General features: G+C 42.7%; 1 protein-coding gene across 2 annotated transcripts in view; it reads left to right on the top strand.

Moving 5' to 3' along the window:
• LOC126190679 (gamma-tubulin complex component 6) overlaps positions 1 to 23,249 on the top strand; it is a 253,518-nt gene that overhangs the window by 138,607 nt on the left and 91,662 nt on the right. For both annotated transcript variants that reach the window (XM_049931130.1, XM_049931129.1), the window contains exons 10-12: positions 7,411 to 7,630; positions 9,354 to 9,588; positions 9,869 to 10,061. In XM_049931130.1, coding sequence (XP_049787087.1) covers positions 7,411 to 7,630; positions 9,354 to 9,588; positions 9,869 to 10,061 — 648 coding nt within the window. The remainder of the gene's footprint in view (positions 1 to 7,410; positions 7,631 to 9,353; positions 9,589 to 9,868; positions 10,062 to 23,249) is intronic.

The raw sequence follows: 23,249 nt of genomic DNA on the forward strand, positions 1-23,249 counted from the left end.
TTATTTTCCACTATCTTCCATTATCACTCTATAATTGTTTGTGCACACACGTTTTGGTTTACTTACAGGTCTTTCCACCAAATTTTTGTCAGATGGCTTTATTCCAATCTTTTTTTTTTTCTTTTTTTTTCTTCTTCCTGAATGCAGTTTTATTTCGTCACTGTTTTCCACTTGCCTGTGGATCCAGTTTTAGAGTGCCGATAACGAATTGTAAACTGGTTGTACGTTCATTTAGCTTTGATGTCTCATCCTTACAATTCCCACATGCTTTCTGTTATCCAATAAATTTCACTTTCTTACATGGAGATATATGATTTATTTTTATACTGCCCACCATATTGTCTATATTGTGTATCTCACAAACACTTGGTTCTAAATAATTTAGGAGTAAAGGAGACCCCACACACTGAATAGTAGAAGCATTAAGTCATCGATCTGCACACACGAAAGAGGTAGAAAAGCTGCTAGCTTTTGAAATAATCCTTTGCTGAGCTAGAGTACACACACACACACACACACACACACACACACACACACACACCACACCTATGCCTCTACATGACGCATGGACTAAAAATACCGAGATAGCATTTTGTCAGATGGCTAGAGTTGGATGGGGGTCTGTCGGGTGGGATGTGTAGAGGGAGGTAGGAAGAAGGGTTGGGGATGGTTAGCTAATAGTGGTACCAGAGCTGGTAGGGTGCAGTCCACGATGAAAGTGACATGGAGATGTGGATTGGATGACAAGGCAGAGGAAGGGGAAAGTGTTGGGTGGCAGTACGGGGATAGTGGTTTAACAGAGGAGGCGGCTAGGAGGGTTATGGGAGCAAAAGATGTATTGCATGGATAACTCCCGTCTGCATAGTTCAGAAAAGCATAGCTGTTTTTCATGTAATTTTTGTATATAATGTAAACTTGGATAACATGCTGACTTCTACAGGTATGCATTATATATGCTTAGGTGAACAGCACTAACCTGTGGAAGAAGCAAATCTGCTGTTATATATGAGGTTTTGCATGTTGAAACCTCTATCAGTAAGTAAGTAAAGGAATGCTCATCTTTTTAATAACTGTTCAGAAATGTCTCAAATCTAATCTCACATTTCTTCCCTAGATCCATCCCTGATAATAAGCAAACTTGCAGCTACTGAAAGTGTTGCCATTTATAGCTTTAAAATTGATTCCAACCAAAACAATCTTTCTGCAGACCATGTTTCCAGCATAATTGTAGTGATAGTTCATTGTAATTACCTACAGAAATCTTCATCAGCTGTTAGACATTTCTTTGGTCAAAACTTTCTACCAAGATGCCTCAAAATTGAAACCCAGCATGCCCTACAGTGCCTACTTATATCTTTTGAGCCATGCCAAAAACTTTCATCTGAATCTACCTTCCTCTAAATCCTCATTACACCCTGTGTGCTCTCCTCTTACTTGCCCTTCAAGATTCGCAAACACAGTTAGGTAGGTTAGCTTGCTGTTACTTATTACTACACCCACGTAAACTATATCTGTACTAGGTCACTAATAAACTTGCTGTTGAGTCCCATAAAAGCACAAACACATACTATTGTGTCCTTAAGGCTCAGAAACTGTACCGCACAGGCCATAGCTTACTTTTTACAGTAAGGACAATCAATAGTTCTACCTCTACATTTCCACTATTACTGACCAATTACTGGCTGTTCCCTGCTTATCATTGTTAATGTAACTTGACTAGAAACCAACATGTGCCATGACCATTGCCATGTTGCTATCGTACAGTGCCTCTCCCAATACTTACACCACTGCAAACCTACCACTTGTTTCTAATAAACAGATGTGCATCATATCTGTGGGCATTCAAGTGGAACTCCTTTGCTAACAGTTTTGCAGGTCACATTCACAGGAATTACTCCAGTTTATCAAAAATCCTGAAATCTCAAGTGCTTTATACCTATTAAGACGTCTTAACAGTTTGTCACCAATCAGTAACTACTTCACCATTAATAGCTGCCAGCGATTCCCTTCCCAAGAGCCTTACCACCAACAAATAATACATATCCTCAATTAGTAACCCCTCTCCAAGTAATATTTAGAATGTCTCAAAGTGCCTTTTAGAGACACACATTATCCTTCCCACTTGTCTGTAAACCTCCCTGTGTTTCTAATACATCACACACAGCTTCTAATCAGTCACAAGGAGGCAGCTTTCATTAAGAAAGAAGTCATAACATGGACTCAATTAATGTCCTCAAATTCTTCCAAGTGAAATTTGCAACCTACACAGCAAATGGAACATCTAGGCAATCTGTATGTGAATCCTGCTCCTTTCCCTATGCCCTATATGGATAGTGAACAACCTCTATGTGGACTTTCCTATGCTCCTATCCATTACCTTAAATTTTAGTCCTGTTACAAATACATCTTTTCCTGTAAGAGCAGGGCCACTTGACAAAGCAATTATTACACAGATTTCTGTTTGGTATGACCAATAAACAACTCTGTACTCAGACGAGCAAGAAGTATCATACACATCCTTCTCTTCAGGATGTGACACACTTGAACAACAGTGTTGCAGCTGATTTCATGCATGGGCTCTGTCATCCTCAAGCCTACACTATGAGGTGCATTCAAGTTCTAAGGCCTCTGATTTTTTTTCTCCGGACTGGAAAGAGATAGAAACATGCGCATTGTTTTAAAATAAGGCCTCGTTCATTGTCAATACGTCCCAGAGATGGCAGCACCGTATGGCAGATGGAATTTTACCGCCAGCGGCGATAATGAGAACTGTTTTAAATAGTTAAAATGGTGACGTTTTCCTTACTTGAACAGCGTGCAATCATTCGTTTTCTGAATTAGCGTGGTGTGAAACCAATTGAAATTCATCGACAGTTGAAGGAGACATGTGGTGATGGAGTTATGGATGTGTCGAAAGTGCGTTCGTGGGTGCGACAGTTTAATGAAGGCAGAACATAAATATGCAAGGTGCAATACCAGTGGCTGAAGGCCACAATTAAGTTTCAAAATTTTAAAATATATTACCATAATCTTTTAAAGGCAGAAGGCCGCAATGTTTAAGCATGAAAGGCAAATTTAAAAATTAATTTTGTAAAATTTTTAAGAAAATAAAAAAAATAATATAAGTCTTGAATTTAAAATAGCTGACAACAGATAATTAAACACCGGTGGCACTCAGAAGCCTCCAGGGAGGTTGGTCTGCCCTTGTTCACTTAGGCGAGACAGGTGATGAGCCCAACTATACTTGATCTATCGGAACCCAACCAGGGGACAGCCACAGATCGACCGACACGACGACTTGCTTGCCACCAATTGGGACATGAGAACTCAAACACAAAATGTTGCAGATGTAATTATCCACAGTGAAATATGTAGAAACACTCAGTGTTGCTCACAGGAAAACCTCCCAAACAGCGAACCACTGAAACGAACCACAACATGAATGGACGAGGCTTTGGTACTTAAAACACCACTCAACTTTGATGTCCTGGATCGGTGAACCGTGAAGCTCATGGCGATCGGACAGCTCCACACATGCTCCAACATTGCGCGGGGACCAGCAGCGGACCCAGTGACTGCACCGCACAGAGAGATCCTCCGTGGTCTGCAGCAACTGACCGACTGCCGCTGGTCGATCCGCGACTGCTGCTCCATTATGACTGCACTGCTAGCAGGCACACGAAGGCGGAAATAGTGGCTCGGACCCAACCATGCAGAGTAAACGCGCCCACTGGCTAAACGACATCCCTGCACTAGGAAAGGAACGACCCAAGTTCCACAAGATGGTAATTTAAGGGGTCCAGAAGCACTCAGAGAACCAGTTACACGTTGCCCGATGAGACGACTGACAACTCAGAGACAGTACGCCGACAACATTTAAAATTTCTTTTCAAAGGAAATAATGCCAACTACGCACACAACCTGACAAACACTTGCATAAAGACCTGAACGATACCCAACAGTAACTAAGCACACACGAGGACAAATGGGGAGTCGATGCACACACACAACCGACCCGACGATCCACCAAGACCGTGGCCCGGCTCAAGTGATGCGTGTCGGCAGTGGTCAGGCTTGCCATGTCGACACAGACCTCACTGCTGCTCCATCCCGACTGCACTAGTGCCGCATTGCAACTCCCCGACTGGCAGGTCCGGACTGTGCTCCTGACAGGTTCCAACTGACTGGCAGACCCAAACTCGCGACCCGAACTCTCTTACGACAGACAACAACCGGGAAGTAATAACAATCGACCAAAGATACTACGAGAGGGGATATATTGATATGCGCTGCTAGTGCCGGTCACGGTCAGGCAAAGCAGCAACTCAGTGACAGTAGTAATTTAAATTAACATAGTGAGGTGAAAGTACATTAAAAACAGGCTGTAAAATACATGATGGCAGGAACAAGAGCCACACATGGATCAACTTCCCCTCCTCAAACAAAAACCTGATGGTGATATGCCGAAATAAACTAATAGCAGCTTCGAAAAGGGTAGAAGACAGTGGCCGAGAAATGCCAGAAGCGAAACACTTGGTCAGACCCACCCCTGCAGAGGAAACACGCCCCCTAGCTACTTGACATCCCTGCCCCGGGAAGAGACAGACCTAAGTCCGGCAAGATGACAGATTCACAGCCATTACTAAGCCAGCAACAAAAATAGTGAGATACCTGCTCAGACTTCAACAATGCAGAGGAAACATGCCCCAGGCAACCGACATCCCTACACAGTAGAAGGCACTGAGCTAATTCTCACAAAATGACCAAAGTTGAAGGGACTATTTGTAGCTGACAACCAAAGAGCTACCAGAACCTTAAGACCAGAAGGTAATGTCTGATCTTATCACATTATCAGTGCCCGCACTCAATCCAGCTGACTGTCACCAGGTTGGCTTCCCTCTAGAAGACAAATAATGTCTTCAAGGCCTTCAGTAGCCTTAAAGGAAACCGAATTGCCACTCCTGTCTCTCCGAGCACTGCCAATGTGGCGTCAACTGGCTGCAGCATGGCAGCACACGAACGTGCTACCAATTCTGGAACACTGCCCTCCGTCGGTTGACGCCTTACTACCAACTCGTAAACGAGATGGTCTCTTCTCAGCAGACCGATTCCCGGACACTGTCTGCCTGCCATTATCTTAACACCTGAAACAATGCAAACCAAACAATATGATGCCACAGACACAATAGAAACAAGAGTGAAACTGACCGCAACAAGGGGTTGGTAAGCACAAGTGTAACCACACTCTGCTACCAGTGTTATGCCCGCCAAACCCACTGGGCAGAACAGGTAATAGGATTGTGGAAAGGGCCAAAGGTTGAGGTCAGTTTCTCGTTCTAATTGTCATTTATTGTAATTTAATAACCTTTACGACCAAACTGGCTCATAGCCAGACCTTTACCGAATGCAACTCTTTCACGGCTGAAGGCCTCCAAACAAGAAATCTTAACAAATCAACAAGATAAAAATCCAATTAAGATAGCAATAAAATAATTTAAAAAAAAAAACAGCAAACATATGCAAAGTGCAATACAAATGGCTGAGGGCCACAATTAAATTTCAGAATATATTACCATAGACTTTTAAAGACAGAAGGCCAGAATGTTTAACAACAAGAAATCTTAAACATAAACAAGATTAAAATGCAATTAAAGAGGCAAATCAAATAAATTAAAAAACGTATCACAGCTAAGTGGAAAGCCTTAAGGCTAAGCAGATAGAACATACATATGCAAGGCGCAATACCAATGGGTGAAGGCCACAATTAAGTTTCAATATTTTAAAATATATTACCATAATCTTTTAAAGGCAGAAGGCCACAGTGTTTAAGCTTGAAAGATAAATTTAAAACTTAAGAACTTCTAACATTGCAGCGTGTCAGCAATTGTGAATAATTTAATGATTATAAAGAATCCGCCTTGAAATCGGCTGTTGACCTAGGTTTTGGTGTGGATAACTACGCCTTCTTCAGAACACACTAAAACTACAATCTGCCTAAAGCGGCATTGTCCAACATTAATACAGAACGCCCAAAAGGGCAAAAGACTCGCATAAAATGTAAAATAAATGGTACATGTGTACCATATCAATAGCTGTACTTACCTCAAACATCAGAAGCGTGCTTCCTCACCCCAGCCAACGTTCAGTGGGCCACGGGCTCTCAGGTAATTGCGAGGTGGCAATGGTCGGGTGAGCCATGTCGACACAGACCTCACTGCTGCTCCATCCCGCCTGCACTAGTGCTGCATGGCAATTCCCCGATTGGCAGGTCCGGACTGCGCCCCAGATGCGATCCAACTGACTGGCAGACCTGAACCCACAACCTGAACTCTCTTACGACAGACAACGACCAGGAAGTAATAGCAGTCGAGCAAAGATACTACGAGAGGGGATATATTGATAAGCGCTGCTAGCGCTGGTCATGGTCAGGCAAAGCAGCAACTCAGTGACAGCAGTAATTTAAATTAACATAGTGAGGTGGAAGTACATTAAAAACAGGGTGTAAAATACATTATGGCGGGAACACAAATCACGCATAGCTCAACGGCCACAGTTTTTGTTAGTTCCTGTTCTATACCTGTGTCTGCCGCTCTCCTAGTCTTCTACACCTTACTGTGCATGTGGGTGCTCATGTTTCCTTCTTATATCCTTCCTCCTAACTTCATCATGTTTTTCTGTCTTCATTTTTAATTTTAGACCCCCCTCCCCTCTCTCCCTCTCTCTCTCTCTCTCTCTCTCTCTCTCTCTCTCTGTGTGTGTGTCTGATGTGCACTCACTATCCCTCCCCATCCCCTATCCTCTTATCCTGTTTTCAGAATGACTTATCATTTTGTTAAATTCTGACTACTGTTATAATGACCAACAGGAAAAGTTATTCTTCAAATAATATAAGTTACATCGCTCTTTGGTACTATGGCCACTTACAAAAACTCAGGATGTTTCATTAAGTAAATTCTTTGTTATTTCATGACATTTACTGTATTATTTTAAGTGACTGTTAATCACTTTTAAATGTGTAATTATAACATTTACACATATTCCACAGCATCTGCTACTAGGAATTAGGAAGGTGGACAGGCAGGCTTGATTACAAAGTGTGATAGAACTTGCTAAACAGAAGGAACAGATAAGAAAAGTTTCTAATTAAAATCAGTGCTACATGACATTGTCAGACAACTGTGTAACATACAGAAATTTGCCCATAATTGCAATTTTTTGGAGCTCCAAAAAGATGAAAAAGAGAAGTGGTAGATGATATTTATTATCTTTAAACTAATATAATTTTTCCCTGTTATTTATGGTAGATAAACTTATTTTATTTAATTTTTAACCACAGTAAAATTTTTGAGCATTCCTATTTGAAGATATATTGTTGAAACTGTATTTTAAAATTAAATCAACTGTTTGCAGGTATGTGGAGCTGTGGCTCTTTGAAGGTAAACTAGATGACAGCCAAGAAGAGTTCTTTATTTGTGTTCGACCAACTATGTCTCTGTCACGAACTCGCGATTATTGGAATTGGGCCTTTTATGTGAATAAGAAAGCAGTTCCAAATTTTCTATTGGGACTTGAACATGATATATTGGACTGTGGCAGAGCCATTAACCTACTCAGAATCTGCTGCCCAAAGGTCTGTGACTCCATGTATTTGCTACAGGAATGAATGTTCTATAACACAGGCTTCTTTTAATACAATAATGGATATTCGTAGCTAGAGTACAATTTTTTTGTTTACTTGCAGGTATATGTCTGCAGTCCTGGCGCACTTTAAAACCCTCACATTACATCATTGTGGCATAGTGTTACATGAACCAAAAGAAAATGGTGCGGCCTATTGATGAAATGGACATGGCGTGCACCATTTTGTTGTGGCTTGTATAACAGCATACTGCAGTACTCTGACATGGGAATTCAGTGTGTACAAGGACTGCAGACATATACCTTCAGACAAACAAAAAATTAATTATGTAACGTTACATTTTGAGATGATAATTAAACCTTTGTATCTACCCCTTGTAACCTGAACACTTTAGCTATCCTTCATTCTCATATTCTTTTTATTGTGCTCCATAAAGGAAGAGAAAATAAATCTGTTCTAAACATGTTTCTTTTATCTGCTACTCTAATATATTTCTGTAGCCAATTTAGACTTGTTTCTGAAGCATATATTGGATTGCATTATCTATAACCTGCTTAATCACAAAAATGAGTCCTTTAACCCTCAAGTGGGTGCGCCATTTTTCATTATGCGAGTGAGCATGCAACACTTTTTGTGCACGTGTAAAGAGTAGCTGTCTGTATGTCACCAAGGTAAACATGTGTGAGCAAAATTACAGTTTTTTGTAGTTTAATTAAACAATAATAAAATAAACCTTTCATTGTGTCAATCTGTTGCTACAAGCAGTTCTTACCCACACAAATGACGCACTCGAAGCATTAAACAGTGTAGTTGCATCAGCTCCCAGCCAACTACTTATTTGATTACCAGTTTACCGAGCGAGGTGGCGCAGTGGTTAGCACACTGGACTCGCATTCGGGAGGACGACGGTTCAATCCCGTCTCCGGCCATCCTGATTTAGGTTTTCCGTGATTTCCCTAAATCGTTTCAGGCAAATGCCGGGATGGATCCTTTGACAGGGCACGGCCCATTTCCTTCCCAATCCTTCCCTAACCCGAGCTTGCGCTCCGTCTCTAATGACCTCGTTGTCGACGGGACGTTAAACACTAACCACCACCACCACGATTACCAGTTATCTTGTAGATAACTGCCTTGTGGTGGTGTTGTGCTGCTAGCTGCTAGCTCAGAATGTGGGGCATTTTCTTGCAAGGATTGTAAATTTTTTCTCACTTAGCTTGCTGTTTATTTTATATTACTGCTACTCACTTGGACATATGACAACACTACTTATTAATGCATTAGCTGCAGCAATAATGAAAGAATTGGTATGGGCTCATAAGTGTAAAACAAAAACAGAGCGGTACAAAACAGTGTTATTTGTGATAGGTGCACTTTATACACAGTTGCACCCACTCAAGGGTTAAAAACTAAAGTTTGAAATATATTAAATTGTATGAAAAGAAAAATTCACTTGGAAACTGTAGAATTACAGAAGTATGCCCAGATTTTAGAACTGTTAAGTTTCGTCCTCAGGAAGGAAAGAGGAATGTGTTGGGAAAGGTGAAAAGAAGGAGCAGACAGCTCAGACCACAAGTTGACATAGATCCAACTTTTGTGAGGGAGTTTGAAATACTTCTGATAGTGTTTGTAATTTCATAGAAAATGTTACACTAATACAGAATCATGTTTTACCATCTTACATTAATTTGAATTCCTGTTCATTGCACAATTCCAGAATCCACTTCTCCAAGAGCTGGAAAAAGGAATCCCACATTTGAGACTTTGTGGAAGTACAGAACAGCTCAAGCAGTTAGAAGTTGAGTGCTTAAGATTTGAAGAAAGAGTTTCAGAAGCATGTGGTTTGACAGGCCTTGCAGCCAGAGACTTCCTTCTCAAAAGTCAAGCTGCAAAATCAGATCTGATAGATAAGGCTTCCGATGCCAGGCAACAACATGAGAAAAAAATTCTAGGTTAGACAGTAAATTTCTTTCATTTGTTCTCCTACCTTTTATGGCAGTTTCTTGTAAAATATGTAATACATAGTAGATTTCTTAAGTAAAATAATTTCCAAATTTAATCACACTTTGGCTTTTATCCCATATGAAAAAATGGGAATTACATGTTCTCAAACTTTCTTAGAGTTATTGTTTGTGATAACTGAAACAATTTAAAAAAATGACATATTTAGCCTGTCTCCCGTATTTGTAAACTTTTTAATGTTCAGATTATTTATGTACTGTATTTCAACAGCTGAAATAGAAGAGAAACGTGTTCAAAAAATTCATGATAAAAGGCAACAAATGGAACAGTTGCAGGCACAAATTATGGAAGCTAAAGAACACCGCTTAGCAGAACGCAGAAGACAACTAGCTGAGGATGAGGCATTTAGACGACTAAATGAATATCAACAACAAGAGGAAAAGCGCATGAAACAACTGGAGAAGTAAGACACTGTTGATAAGTTAATATTATGAAGATGATTGAGGATGTACACAGAAAATTGTTGAATCTCATTGTGACAAATAGTTTAAGTACTAGTAAAAGTTAGATTTTCAAACTGTACCTGTTTGCGTTGAATGTTGAGCATTAGCTTGTGAGCCAATTTGGCAAACTAGACATACCGGTAGTTCAGATCTGCACACTGAAATAAAGATATGTCCCTGTGTGTGTATGAGATTTTCCTGGTATATGCTACTATTGTAAAGCTCTTGGGTTTTCAGCCTGGTGAAAACCCAGAAACCCAATAGCTATTCATCAGTTATGTCAACTCAGACACGGTTTTAAACACTTTTACTCAGATGTCTAGGACACTGACACCCTGTGTGTCTGTTGCAGCATAGGTTTACAGTATGCATATTGTTGAAATGCATAGTCACGCAGAATAGGATTTGAATCATCAAGAGACTTGTATCAAACAGAACTTTGCTTTTCAGCTTATAAGGCAGTGACATTTTGAGTTAGAAATTACCACCAAAACCTTACGTAAAATAAGGGGAAGACAACCTTCACCTGTAATGGATTGATGTGTGGAGCATACAAACACATAACAGAAAACATTTGCACTAGCTTTTGAGCTCTAGCTCTTTTTCTAACAATAGCACACAACCACACAGACACCCAAACACATACTCCTGTGGCTATGGCAAAACTCAGTGCACGCTTAATTATATAGGGCTCCACCTGAACTGACTGTGTTGCTTGTGGTAATGTAGTTGCTTTCTATACATATTCTCCCAACAGGATGGTTGTGCTTCCTGGAAATTATAACATCTACTCAACAAATTCTTCTGATAGGCTACCATAACATCAAACCAACAGAAATGTAATATTAAAAATAATAGACTGCCAAATATTTCTGAGAAGTTTAAGCTACATTCCATTGTGCTGTGTAAATTATGAGCACAAAAGTGCTGAGTGATTGCCAATAGCATGGGACCTTCCTGAAACCATGACCTCCAGCAAGGATATTTGTTGTGATTCGCCGATTATTCAAAGTGCCGCCGCGCAATTACGCATGTCCTCTATGTGCGGCGCTGTCTGCCAGCCACGCAGCAGCTGCGCCACCTAAGCGGCCAGCCGAGCAGCGGCCGCTAGACTGAGACTCAGTGTTTAATCGAATGCCGACTTGTACACCGGTCAACTTACTCAGTGACTTATATGTGTTGTTGTCCGAAATATGTGTTAAATTTGAAGATATAAAAATTGGCGACGAGGTAGTGGATTTTTCCTTTTCACCGTTGACTCACAGGGTTCCATGGCTACTGTCGAGCAGCTCTTGCAAAATCTCCTTGAACAGCAAACGCTTCTAACGACGGCGATTCGCGATCAGCAAACGCTTCTAACAGCGGCGATTCGCGATTTCGTCGCGGCATCAAATGCGGGGCGTCTCTCGTCGTTGGCTGTACCTCCTTTTCCACCTTACGACGAGACAGCGGAAGACTGGTCTGATTATGAAAAACGTCTTCGACAGCACTTCTTGGCATTTCATGTCACAGACGAACAACCATGTAAGTCTCTGTTCCTTTCTTGGATTTCACCTCAAATGTATCGGTTGTTGTCGCAGTTGGCTCCTTTGAAGGATCCTGCGTCTTTGTCCTTTGCTGAAATGTGCTCCCTTCTGTCTGTCTATTTTCAAAAGCAAACGCATGTGGTAGCCTCTCGTGTTGCCTTTTATCGTTGTCAAAAACAACCAAATCAGTCCTATCGCGCTTGGGCTGCTGAACTTCACGGCCTCAGTCGAAAGTGTCAATTTGTTACTGACGTTCACAAAGAATCCTATGCCGATTCCATGGTACGGGATGCTATTATCCGGTCGGCGTCCGACAAAGAAGTTCGGCAACGTGCCCTTCAGTTGGCGAATCCGACTCTAGATGAAGTCCTCTCCATTGCGCAGTCTTTTGAAATTTCTCGCGCCGCTGGGGTGCAAATAGAAGCGTGGGGGGACGTCAGGGAAATACAACCTCTGTACGCTGTTGACAACGCGTGCGGCGCGTCCCCGCCGGCCGACGTGGCCGCAGTGCGCTCCCACGCGCAGCCTCGGCCTAGCAGTAAACAACCCACTAAGAAACTGCAGCAAAATCCCCGGCAACTTCCTTCATGTCCGCGGTGTTTTACGAAACATTCACGCGAGGATTGTCCCCAACGTTGGGCTGTGTGTCACACTTGCAAAAAGAAAGGTCATATGTCTTCCGTTTGTAAATCCGACCGCATACATGATGTTCATGAACATGACGCTGATTCTGATTCTGTGTTGTCTGTCAATTGCACTTCTTCCCTTTCAGGGAAGTTATTCCTCACTGTCCAAATCCTTGGTCGAGATGTTCGCATGCAAGTGGATACCGGTTCTGCTGCCACTATAATTAATTCTCAGACGTATCTTCAGCTGGGTTCTCCACTCCTGTCCCCTGTCACTCGGCAATTACAGACGTAGAATAAACAGAAGATTTCTCTCTTGGGACAGTTTAATGCTGAGGTATCTTACTAATCCGTCGTTCGCACTGTCCCCATATTTGTGGTCGACCAGAGCACCGCAGAAATAGATGACTCTGTCAATATTGTCTCTGACGCTATTCCTTATGCTCAACTGGATTCCTTGTCGACGACATTTTCGTCCCTTTTTTTTCCTGGGTTAGGCCGTGCAAACGACTTTGAAGCTCATATCACGCTCAAACCCACTGCTCGGCCTAAGTTTTTTCGGGCCCGGCCCATTCCTGTGGCCCTTCGTGATCGGGTAAAACGGGAGTTGGATCGTCTCACTGCTTCAGGGGTCTTGCTTCCTGTCACTTCCAGTGAGTGGTCCTCTCCTGTCATTGTAGTTGCTAAGCCCAATGGTGATATTCGTCTCTGTGGCGATTTCAAAGCCACTGTAAATGCTCAATGCCTCATCGACACTTACCCTATGCCCCGTCCTGAAGAACTGTTCACTAAACTCGCTGGAGGACAGTATTTTTCTAAAATTGACCTGTCAGAAGCTTATCATCAACTTCCTCTCGACGCTGCTTCCCGGCAGTTTCTGGTCCTTAACATGCCTTTCGGCCTCTATCAATACCAACGCTTGCCATTCGGGGTTGCTAGCGCCCCTGCTCTCTTTCAGCGATTCTTGGAACAATTATTGCTCCCCGTCCCGGGGTGTATCAATTACATGGACGACATTGTTGTCACTGGCTCCACCACTGAAGAACATCTTCAAAATCTCTGCGCACTTTTTAATGTCTTACAGACTGCCGGTCTTAAGTGTAATCTTCAGAAATCACAATTTTTTCAGGCATCTATCACGTACTTGGGGTTTCAACTCTCTCGGGATGGTATTCGTCCGCTTCAACACACTGTTGCTGCGATCAATGCCCTTCCTCGCCCTACATCTGTTAAGGAACTGCAGGCTTTCTTGGGGAAAATAGCATACTATCACAAGTTTTTACCGTCTGCGGCGTCGGTGGCTCAGCCGTTGCATCGCCTGTTGCATAAAAACGTGCCTTTTCACTGGTCCGCGTCATGTGACGCGGCTTTCCAGAAATTAAAGGCTATGCTGAAACAGGCCCCGTGCCTGGCTACTTATCGACCTGGCCAACATCTTGTTCTTGCCACAGACGCCTCTCAATACGGGGTCGGTGCAGTCCTTGCGCACCATTTTTCTGACGGTTCGGAACAACCCATCGCTTATGCCTCCAAAACGCTCACGGATGCCCAACAAAAGTATTCTCAAATTGAGAAAGAAGCTTTGGCCATCATTTATGCTCTTCATAAGTTTGGTGTTTTTCTCTATGGCTCAAAATTTCATCTTGTTACGGATCACAAACCGCTTGTTTCCTTGTTTCATCCATCAACATCGCTTCCCGACAAGGCTGCACACCGCCTCCAGCGTTGGGCTCTTTACTTGTCCCGTTTCAATTATGAGATTCACTTCCGGCCAACGGCTCAACATGCGAATGCTGATGCTTTGTCTCGCCTTCCCATGGGTCCTGATCAGGCATTCGATAGGGACGAACTTTTGTGTTTCCACCTGGATGTTGCCGAGCAGCGGGTTGTGGACGGGTTCCCCATCACTGGGGACAGGCTGGCGGCTGCTACGGGTTCTGACCCTACCCTCTCCCGGGTTTTACGCTGTATTCAGAAGGGCCTGGCATCGACTCTGACATCGCACACATGGTCGCTGCCTGCGGCCCTTGTGCGTCACAGGCCGCTGCCCCGAAGTCATCTTTGTCACCGTGGCCTTCGCCTGAGAAGCCCTGGGAGTGCATTCATGCTGACTTTGCGGGACCCTTTATAGGTACTTATTGGCTCCTCGTAATTGACGCCTATTCTAACTTTCCTTTCATTGTCCGTTGCACGTCGCCTACCACCGCGGCAACCACCAGTGCTCTGGCCCGCATTTTTTCTTTGGAAGGCCTCCCCTCTACTCTTGTTACTGATAATGGTCCGCAATTTGCCTCTTCCGACTTTGCGGATTTTCGTGCTCGTCACTGCGTTACGCATGTCACGGCCCTGCTGTTCCATTCACAATCCAACGGTGAGGCTGAACGACCGGTCCGCACATTTAAGGCTCAGATGCGGAAACTTCTGACTTCTTCTGCTGCTGATGACGCGCTTCTCCAGTTCCTGGCGTCTTACCCTTTCATCCCCGTGGGTGATCACAGCCCGGCTGAGCTCTTACATGGCCGACAGCCCCGCACGCTACTTCATCTTCTGCGGCCTCCCACCTCACGGCCGCGGGTGCCTTCACTTGGCCGGTTCACCGCCGACGACCTCGTCTGGGTGCGGGGATATGGCAGGCGGCCAAAATGGAGCCCGGGTCGCATCTTAAGACACCGTGGCAGATGCCTGTATGAAATCCAGACGGACACGGGTGTTGCAGTGCGTCATTCGGACCAGCTTTGGCCTCGGGTGCCAGCAACGCCTGTTCCGAATGCCGCCACACCACCTTTGGCTCTACCTGATGCTCGGGATCTTGGCATCTCTCAATACTCACAACGCAACCCTCTCACCGTCATCGCGATGCCAGCACCAGAACGGACACCACCAGGAGACGTGCCCATGCAGGAACCGGAGGACCGTCCTCTGTCAGAGTACGTCTACTCGCCTCCTCCTCCAACAGACGCCGACACATCGTCCATGTCTCCTGTCATATCAACTGGACTTGCCGCAACGGGCAGATTGGTGCAGGGGGCCCCAGCAGATTCAACCCCTACGTCTCCTGTCATCTCAGCCCGTTATCATCGGGGACACTTCCGTCTGTACGGGAAGCCTCCTCCTCGAGACTTTGCGGCGAGTCAAACAACGCCTATGGATGTTAGCCATCTCCAGGACACCTCCATCAAGACCAGTGCAACAATTTCAAAGGGGGGAAAAGTGTTGTGACTCGCCGATTATTCAAAGTGCCGCCGCGCAATTACGCATGTCCTCTACGTGCGGCGCTGTCTGCCAGCCACGCAGCAGCTGCGCCACCTAAGCAGCCAGCCGAGCAGCGGCCGCTAGACTGAGACTCAGTGTTTAATCGAATGCCGACTTGTACACAGGTCAACTTACTCAGTGACTTATATGTGTTGTTGTCCGAAATATGTGTTAAATTTGAAGATATAAAAATATTATTTCTTGCAGAGACGTAATGCTTGTTTTTACTGAAGAGTGAAACAAGAAATGGAAGTGTGGGACAGAAATAGTATGAAAAATGAACTTATCAGTGATGAATTCAAAGAAACAGCCACTTTTTATTGAGATTCAATTCATTGACCTCACCTAAACACAACACAGCTGGTTTCAGCCAAATGTAATGAGCCTCTTAAAGTGTCAGTGCTATGAACATACAGATTGTTACAAGCTAAAGACATGTGAAGGAATGTAAACAAGATGTCCATGAAAGAGAAATCTTTTACAGTGCTGACAATTGTGTAAACTATTGAGATGATCACCTAGTCTGGATCTGAGAGTGCAAGACGGTCATCGAATAAAAGAAGATATAGGAGATAATGAATACAAATCAAATCTAATATTATGAAAGCATGAGAATTTATCAGGTCAAAAATCGCCTGAGTTAGCTCAGTTTTTCTGCTTCTCTGGTCAAAAAAGTCAATGGAAAGAATTCGTCCTCACAAATTCTATCATTAAAAATTGGTATGAGCGTATGCATTTGTAAATGTTCATGCAAGTTGTGAGATTCTTGATCAGTTCTGAGATGGTTTAGTCACACATGCAGGAATGTCCATAAGCATAACATTTTTAAAAACTTTTCTCCTTGATTAATTTCAAAATCCATGGTTGTAAATCCACAGGTTCAGTGTTTGAAAATTACATTGTTTTGTTGTCAGTTCATCAATTGAGAGAAATGCTGTCAGCTTGTTATAGGTTTATTTGTACAAACATCCATCACACTTGTAATACAAACTGTGGGATTAAACATACTTAGAGTTTGTTGTATATTCTTTGGCAAGCATGTTGCATCTCTGTCTCTTGAAAAATTGTGGACATGTTAGCCACAATAAATAACACACATATAGAAATGTTGAACAAGAACAAAATGAGATACAGTGTGTCCACCGAGGAAGCTACTGCCCCCCCCCCCTTTTCCTCCTAGTAGAGCAGAGCTCTGAGAATATGGGGGAACTACCAGATAACTCAAATGTCCAGCTGTCATACAAATTGGCTTCGGTAATTGTGGAGTTCAAAGGTTTTCCTAGTGAAGTGATGATGGAATAGGTGTTGCTGCCATATGCAGCTTATTGCATTTGGTGACAGAAGGAAGTAGCACTGCCATGGTTGGTTGGCGGCAGGTAAAGCTGTCTAATGATGCTATGGTAGTTTTTTGGGCAACTAGTGAACCAGGGTAGTCTCGACGTGGTGCCACTTGAGCTGAATGCTGCTATGCTGTGCAGGTATCCGTAAATTAGTCAGAGACTGCACTTCATGACCCTCAATAGATTTGTGATGATGAGTACTTCACATTTTTAAGTTTTTATTTCTCTTCTTGTATGGCATTGATCTTAGATTGTGAAATCAAGCAGTTATTCCTTAACTGCAAAATGTCTTTTAGAGTATATACTGGAGGTTGAGATATCATCTTAATGTATCCAGCTTCTGTGGATTTACATGCAGTAGTTCAGATGAGGGGGCAACATTTTGATTGTTCTTGTTTACATTTGATGTCTGCTGCAGCAATTAAACTGTATGCCAGAGTTTCTCACTGTTGCTGCTGCGTTGTCAGTAAGGTGCTCAAGTCAGAAAGTAGTCATCCATGTACATACAAGGCAGTTGTTTGTCATGTATGTACAGTTATTGGGATCCTTTAAAAACACAAGCCTGATTAGTTTAAGTAGCCTATCCATGCTGGACCATGGTGTTGATTTTCCCTTTTGTTTGACAGTAGCTGCTGATAAAGAAACCACCACTGAGCTCCAGTTTTGTTTTGGCAGCTGATGGGGTGATGGTTTTGAGGTTGTTGTTATCTGCATTGCCAGCAGTGTTGCATGCATTGACTCATAGGCCCTTGTAAGCTTTCCTGTGGTAAGCTGTACTGCTTACCTGTGGGTAAATACAGTGTGTGATGCACTTCATAATTTGTGCACTGAAGTGGCTGTAGTACAAGCACACAGGCAAGTATGGCTTCATGTACTGTTTTTTACCATCCCTGGGGCCCAGAGCAGTGGAACTGCGAAAAGGCAGCATCTTCTTGTGTGCTGCAGACTCTCGTCTCCCATCTCAGTAATTTGTTGTTTGACTGCATCAAAGCAGTGTTACAAAGTCTGAACTTACTCATAAACCATCAGTTGGTATTCCAGTTTGATGGCAGAGGCTGCCGCTGTGGTGACATCATCTTGGAATAGCGTCAGTATCAACACTTGTCCGTGCTGAAACAAGCAGTAGACCTTGTCGACAATTTCTGCCCAGGAATTAATGTCATTTTTGTTGCATGTTATAACTGCTGTTTTAACAGGTGGCAACAGTTGGTGGAGCCATATATGATGTAATGCTGTATCTGTCATCTCCAACTCAACAGCAACAATGCAAGTGAAGCACTAGTAATCAGACAGTGCTCCAATACCTATATTGTCATTGTTTAACACTTGCTAAATATGTTGGTATTTTTATTTGTAGACCCTTTCTAATAACGTTGTTTTAAGATTCTGGTTCCTGTTTTGCCACTGGTGTGTTTATAATACTGTCTGACAGTAAAATCAATGTATGAGAGTCCATTGCATTAATTGTCAGTACAAACTGCATTTCATCATTTGAAACAAAGTGTGCAGCAACTATAAGTTCCAACATACAAAACCGAAATGCTAGTTGCTGTGACAAAAATGACAGGATTTCCACTTTGTTTCATAGTGTGGTTGGGACACTGCATGTGACAGACAGAAAGTTTGTCACCCCTACTGAAAATCCCAAACTTTGTGGAAATATTTTTCCTTTACTTTCACTTCCAAAAGTCACTATTTTCACTGAGTTTGGCTGCGTGGTGCTGTCCAAAGCATTGATAGGGTGTAACAGTCTCTGTTGTTGTTGTAGGCATCGTTGATTTGCTTAGAATTTTTTCCTTGTTAGTTTCCATTATTCTTCTCTGTGTTACTAATTTGTGTGTATCTCAGCTATAATAAGTAACATGCATACAGAAATGCTGAACAAGAACTAATTTTATTTACTACTTGCAAATATGCGTTCAACATTAACTTGTGCACTAAACAAGAAGTGAATGCATCTAGTACCAAAGAGAGACTGACTTAGGTGCTTGGGACAAACAGAGATACAGCATGTCGATCGACATGCTGTATACACTATACTTGACGCTCCCAAAAAGCAAACATGCACTTCTTTTGGTACATGTATGTGAATACCTGTGTTATTGTGCACAAGTTAATGTTTAATGCATAACTGCAAGTTGTGAATAAATCTAGGTGCTAATTTAGTGTTATTATATGCATGTTGTTTATTGTGGTTGAAGTACACAAAACTTGGTAATCCTGCAAAGAAAAAAGGACACTAACAAGCAGGAGATTAGAGCTAACAGTGCCTACAGCAACTGATGTCAACAGTGTTTTACCAGGACTGCAATATAAGGACAATTTCAGTGCAAATAGTGACTTTCATCTTCAGATAACTCCAGTGAAGAGCAGACATTACTATTAAGTTTGGGACTTTCAGCACTGGTGACAAGCATTTTGCCCGTAGGTTGTTGAGTCTGAACTGTGCTGAGAAACAAAGTGGAAATTCTGCCATATTTACCACAGCAGCCTAAATTTTGATGAAATGTAATTAATACTGAATATTAATGCATTGAATTCCATAGATTGGTTTTGCTATCAAACTTTATTCAAAACATGCCAGTGCAAAATAAGTACACAAAAAAGACTTTATTAAATAGGATCTGCAAATAACAGAATCAATGCATTCAGTGAGTGATAATCAGTGGGACATTGCCAATAAAGTTCACTGCTTACTTCAATATGACAAAAATTGTATTTGTGACACTGTTTTATGATGATATCACCACAATGACAGACTCATCCATCATATGAAAGGACTAACGGACACTTCACAAGCAGTTTCAGACTTTATTGCAGGCTGTGGATGCATCCAAACAGCAAATGATCGAGAAAGAAGGCAATACAGAAAGCTTGCAACACACAAGTGGTCTCTAGCTTACAGGAATTTCACCATGACATTAACAAACAGTACTGGAAGCATCACCTGTCGATGTATTGATGTCACAACCACTTCAGAGCTTAGGCTAGGAAGTGCACCTCACTTTGTACTAATCGAAATGGGGACATTAACTGATTCTGGGTGAGGTGGGTCACAAGAGCATTAACAAGTACCTACCAGTCAGTGTCCTGGAGATAGGTAGCAACATCATCAGACACAACATCAAAGGCACTGTTCTGCCAGCCGTCTCAGGAAATAGTCAACTGGGCGGCAGTTTCCTCTCTAGCAACTCACACCAAACAGCAAGAAGCAATGACACTGTGGGTACTCATAGCCAGTCTATATACCTGAGCCAAGCTAGTGTTTCCCATGGACCACAATTTTTGTACATAAGTGACATGTTCGTACATATCTGATGGACTGCAGTTCAGATGTGAGCACCGTACCTGCAACACAGCATTAACAGAGACAGAAGAGGACATGGCTTACCATGCCAACAGTTTGCCTATTTCTGCTTTCGGTGATCATAGAACTGTAGTGGACTCGGATTTCTGTTGACCATTAGAATGGACTGCTGTACTGACCATTGTGTCTGAACCTGTATTGGGTATTGACTTCATACACCATTATGAATTGTAAATCAACTTACACACAGCACCGCTTTGGATAGGGACTGAATAATTGAAGGCCATTCAGGCAGGGTTTCCCAAGCCAGTAACATGTCGCTTGCTAAACTGCAGCCAATGTCATTTTTCACCAAGAGCAAAGCAAACAGCATTGCCCCACTGATGAGTTGTGTACAAGTACAGAAGAGTTGGGCTTTCTGAAATTGTAATTTGATTCTTCAGAATATACCCCAGTATACTAAGGAATAATTGCCACATTTTGCAATCCAAGCTAACCACAATATCAGAAGAAAAAGCAAAATTTCATGGTGAAAACCAGGAGATAATGTGCAAATGGGGTTCCATGAAAAGGGAGTAAGACACCTCTGAAATGGTACTAAAAAGTTTGAAAGAGAATCATACTCAACCTCAACAATCAATTCAGAATCTCGAGGTACAATCCACGGCTGATTTATGGATACTAGCACAGCTCGGCAACATCATGCACAAAATATGTCACCATATCCAGACCCCACCTGGACCATTTGTTGCCTAGAAACCTCGATGCTTAGTGCCAGACAAATACTCCATGGAGGGGGGGAGGGGCCAGGGACAATGAAATGAATTGCTCTAGGAAGGAATAATCTGCAGATCTAGCATCTTGTTAAGGAGAAAGGTGGAACATGGAGACCATGTGGTGATTACTTCCATTAAACGCCCACACCATACATGATTGAAATTCAATTCCCTATGAGTATATTCAGAGTTTTACAAGTGAACTCACTGGGGCGACTGTGTTCATTGTTATGGACTTCAAGAAAACTTATCATCTCTGAGGTGGAATCCAAAACTTTTGGGACTGGTGCTGCCATATGGAAAGTAGGAGTAATAGATCTTTGCACCATTTGGTGGCGAGAGCTGCATATCTGATGAGTCAGTGTGTGGAGTGGCATTCAGCTGGGAGGACATGTTGCGTGTGGTGATTTTAGGATGGATCCGCGAACAGAACAGCGTGTGTTTATCAAATTCTGTGTGAATCTCGTGAAAAGTGCTACGGAAACCCTTGCAATGATTCAACAAGTGTTTGGGGGACAGAACATGAGCCATACGCGTGTATTTGAGTGGCATGCTCGGTTCAGGGCCAGCCGTACAGATGTCGAAGATGATGCTCACACTGGAAGGCCCGTTAGCCACACAATACCAGATACTGATGCCAAACTTCAACAATTGGTTCATGTGGATCAACGTCAAACCATTCAAGACATTGCGGATGAAGTGAGTATTGGTTATAGGACATATCAATGAATGTTGACTGATGAATTGGGCATGCATTGTGTCGCCGCAAAATTTCTGCCAATGATCTTGACTGCCAATCAGAAGGCGCAGCATGTTGAAGTGTGCACGGACCTTCGTCAGACGGCATCTGATGATCCAACCTTCTTGTCACCAGTGATGAGAGCTGGATTTATGGTTATGACCCAGAGACAAAGCAACAGTCATCCCAGTGGAAGAGCCCGGGCTCCCCAAGACCCGAAAAAGTGAGACAGGTGAAGAGCAAAGTGAAGAGCATGATTGTCGCATACTACTGTGACATTTTGTGATGGCTCCATGAAAACGTGCGGTGACAACGGCCCAAACTTTGGCATCAAGGGAACTGGCTGCTGCACCATGACAACGTGCCCTGTCACACATCCTTGCTCACCAGGACCTTTTTGGCAAAAAACATGATGGTTGTACCCCACCCACCGTATCACCAGATTTGGCACCTTGCGACTTCGCGCTATTCACAAAACTGAAACTCAATTTGAAAGACCGTCAGTTTGACACTCTAGAGAGGATTCAAGAAGCATCACTGGCGGTGATAAACACCCTCAAAGAACAGGACTTCCAGAAAACGTTTGCCCAGTGGCAGAAGTGCTGTGACCGGTGTGTATGTGAGGATGGGAACTAATTTGATGGTGATGGTGACCATTAGTCCAAAGGTAAGGTTTTCAACAGATGGCAGCACCAGTCCCGAAAATTTTGGATAGCACCTTGTAATTCCAGCAGCACCTGAGGACATTCAGAAGACAGCTATATAAAAACACCTTTCAGTTTGTTTGAATATCTGTGAATTTCTTACAGGTTAAAAAAAAAATGTGCAAACATGGAAAAGATTTGTGAATGAGGTGTTATATGAACTAGTGTTTTTGTTTCATCTACTTCGATGATATGCTAGTGATTAAATAAACGCCAGCAGAGGATGAAGAACATTTATAACTAGCAGGCTTTAGTTTGTAGTGAACAAAGAGAGGCATCTGCTTCAAAAGCAACTACTGCAATTCTTTTGCAGCAGCCACATCTCCATCTCAACAGAAAATAGAAGCAATACGAAGCATACCTTGCCCCACTGACTTTCTACAACTAAGATGGGTTTTAGAGATGGTCAATATGTCAGTGTCATTTGCCTAGAGCAGCTGCAGTGCAGGCACCACTACAGCAGCTCTGTCTGGCCAGTGTAATACTGATCACTGCCTACAATGGAGCTTACCAGCACTTACCAGTGCGTTTGAACAAGTATAGGCCAGCCTATATGTGACTGTTGATGCTATTCATCTGGCAGTTGCTGCAGCATTGCAATAGCAAGTGAATGGTGTGTTACAGCCACTTGATTTTTTTTTCTCATAAGCTTACCAAAGCCCAGACCAAGTGGAGTGCTTACGATTGGAAATTTCACACAATGTACATGGTAATACACCATTTCTGCCTATATGTGGAAGCAAAGCCTTTTGTGTTTTACACGAACCACAAACCCATTACTTTTGCTTTCACAAGACTAAAGGAGACCTTTTCTCCAAGGCAACTTTGGAAAATAAAATTTATCATTCATTTTATCACAGATTTGAAACATTTAAAAG

The sequence above is a fragment of the Schistocerca cancellata genome, chromosome 6, assembly GCF_023864275.1.
Source record: "Schistocerca cancellata isolate TAMUIC-IGC-003103 chromosome 6, iqSchCanc2.1, whole genome shotgun sequence".
Classification (NCBI taxonomy): domain Eukaryota; kingdom Metazoa; phylum Arthropoda; class Insecta; order Orthoptera; family Acrididae; genus Schistocerca; species Schistocerca cancellata.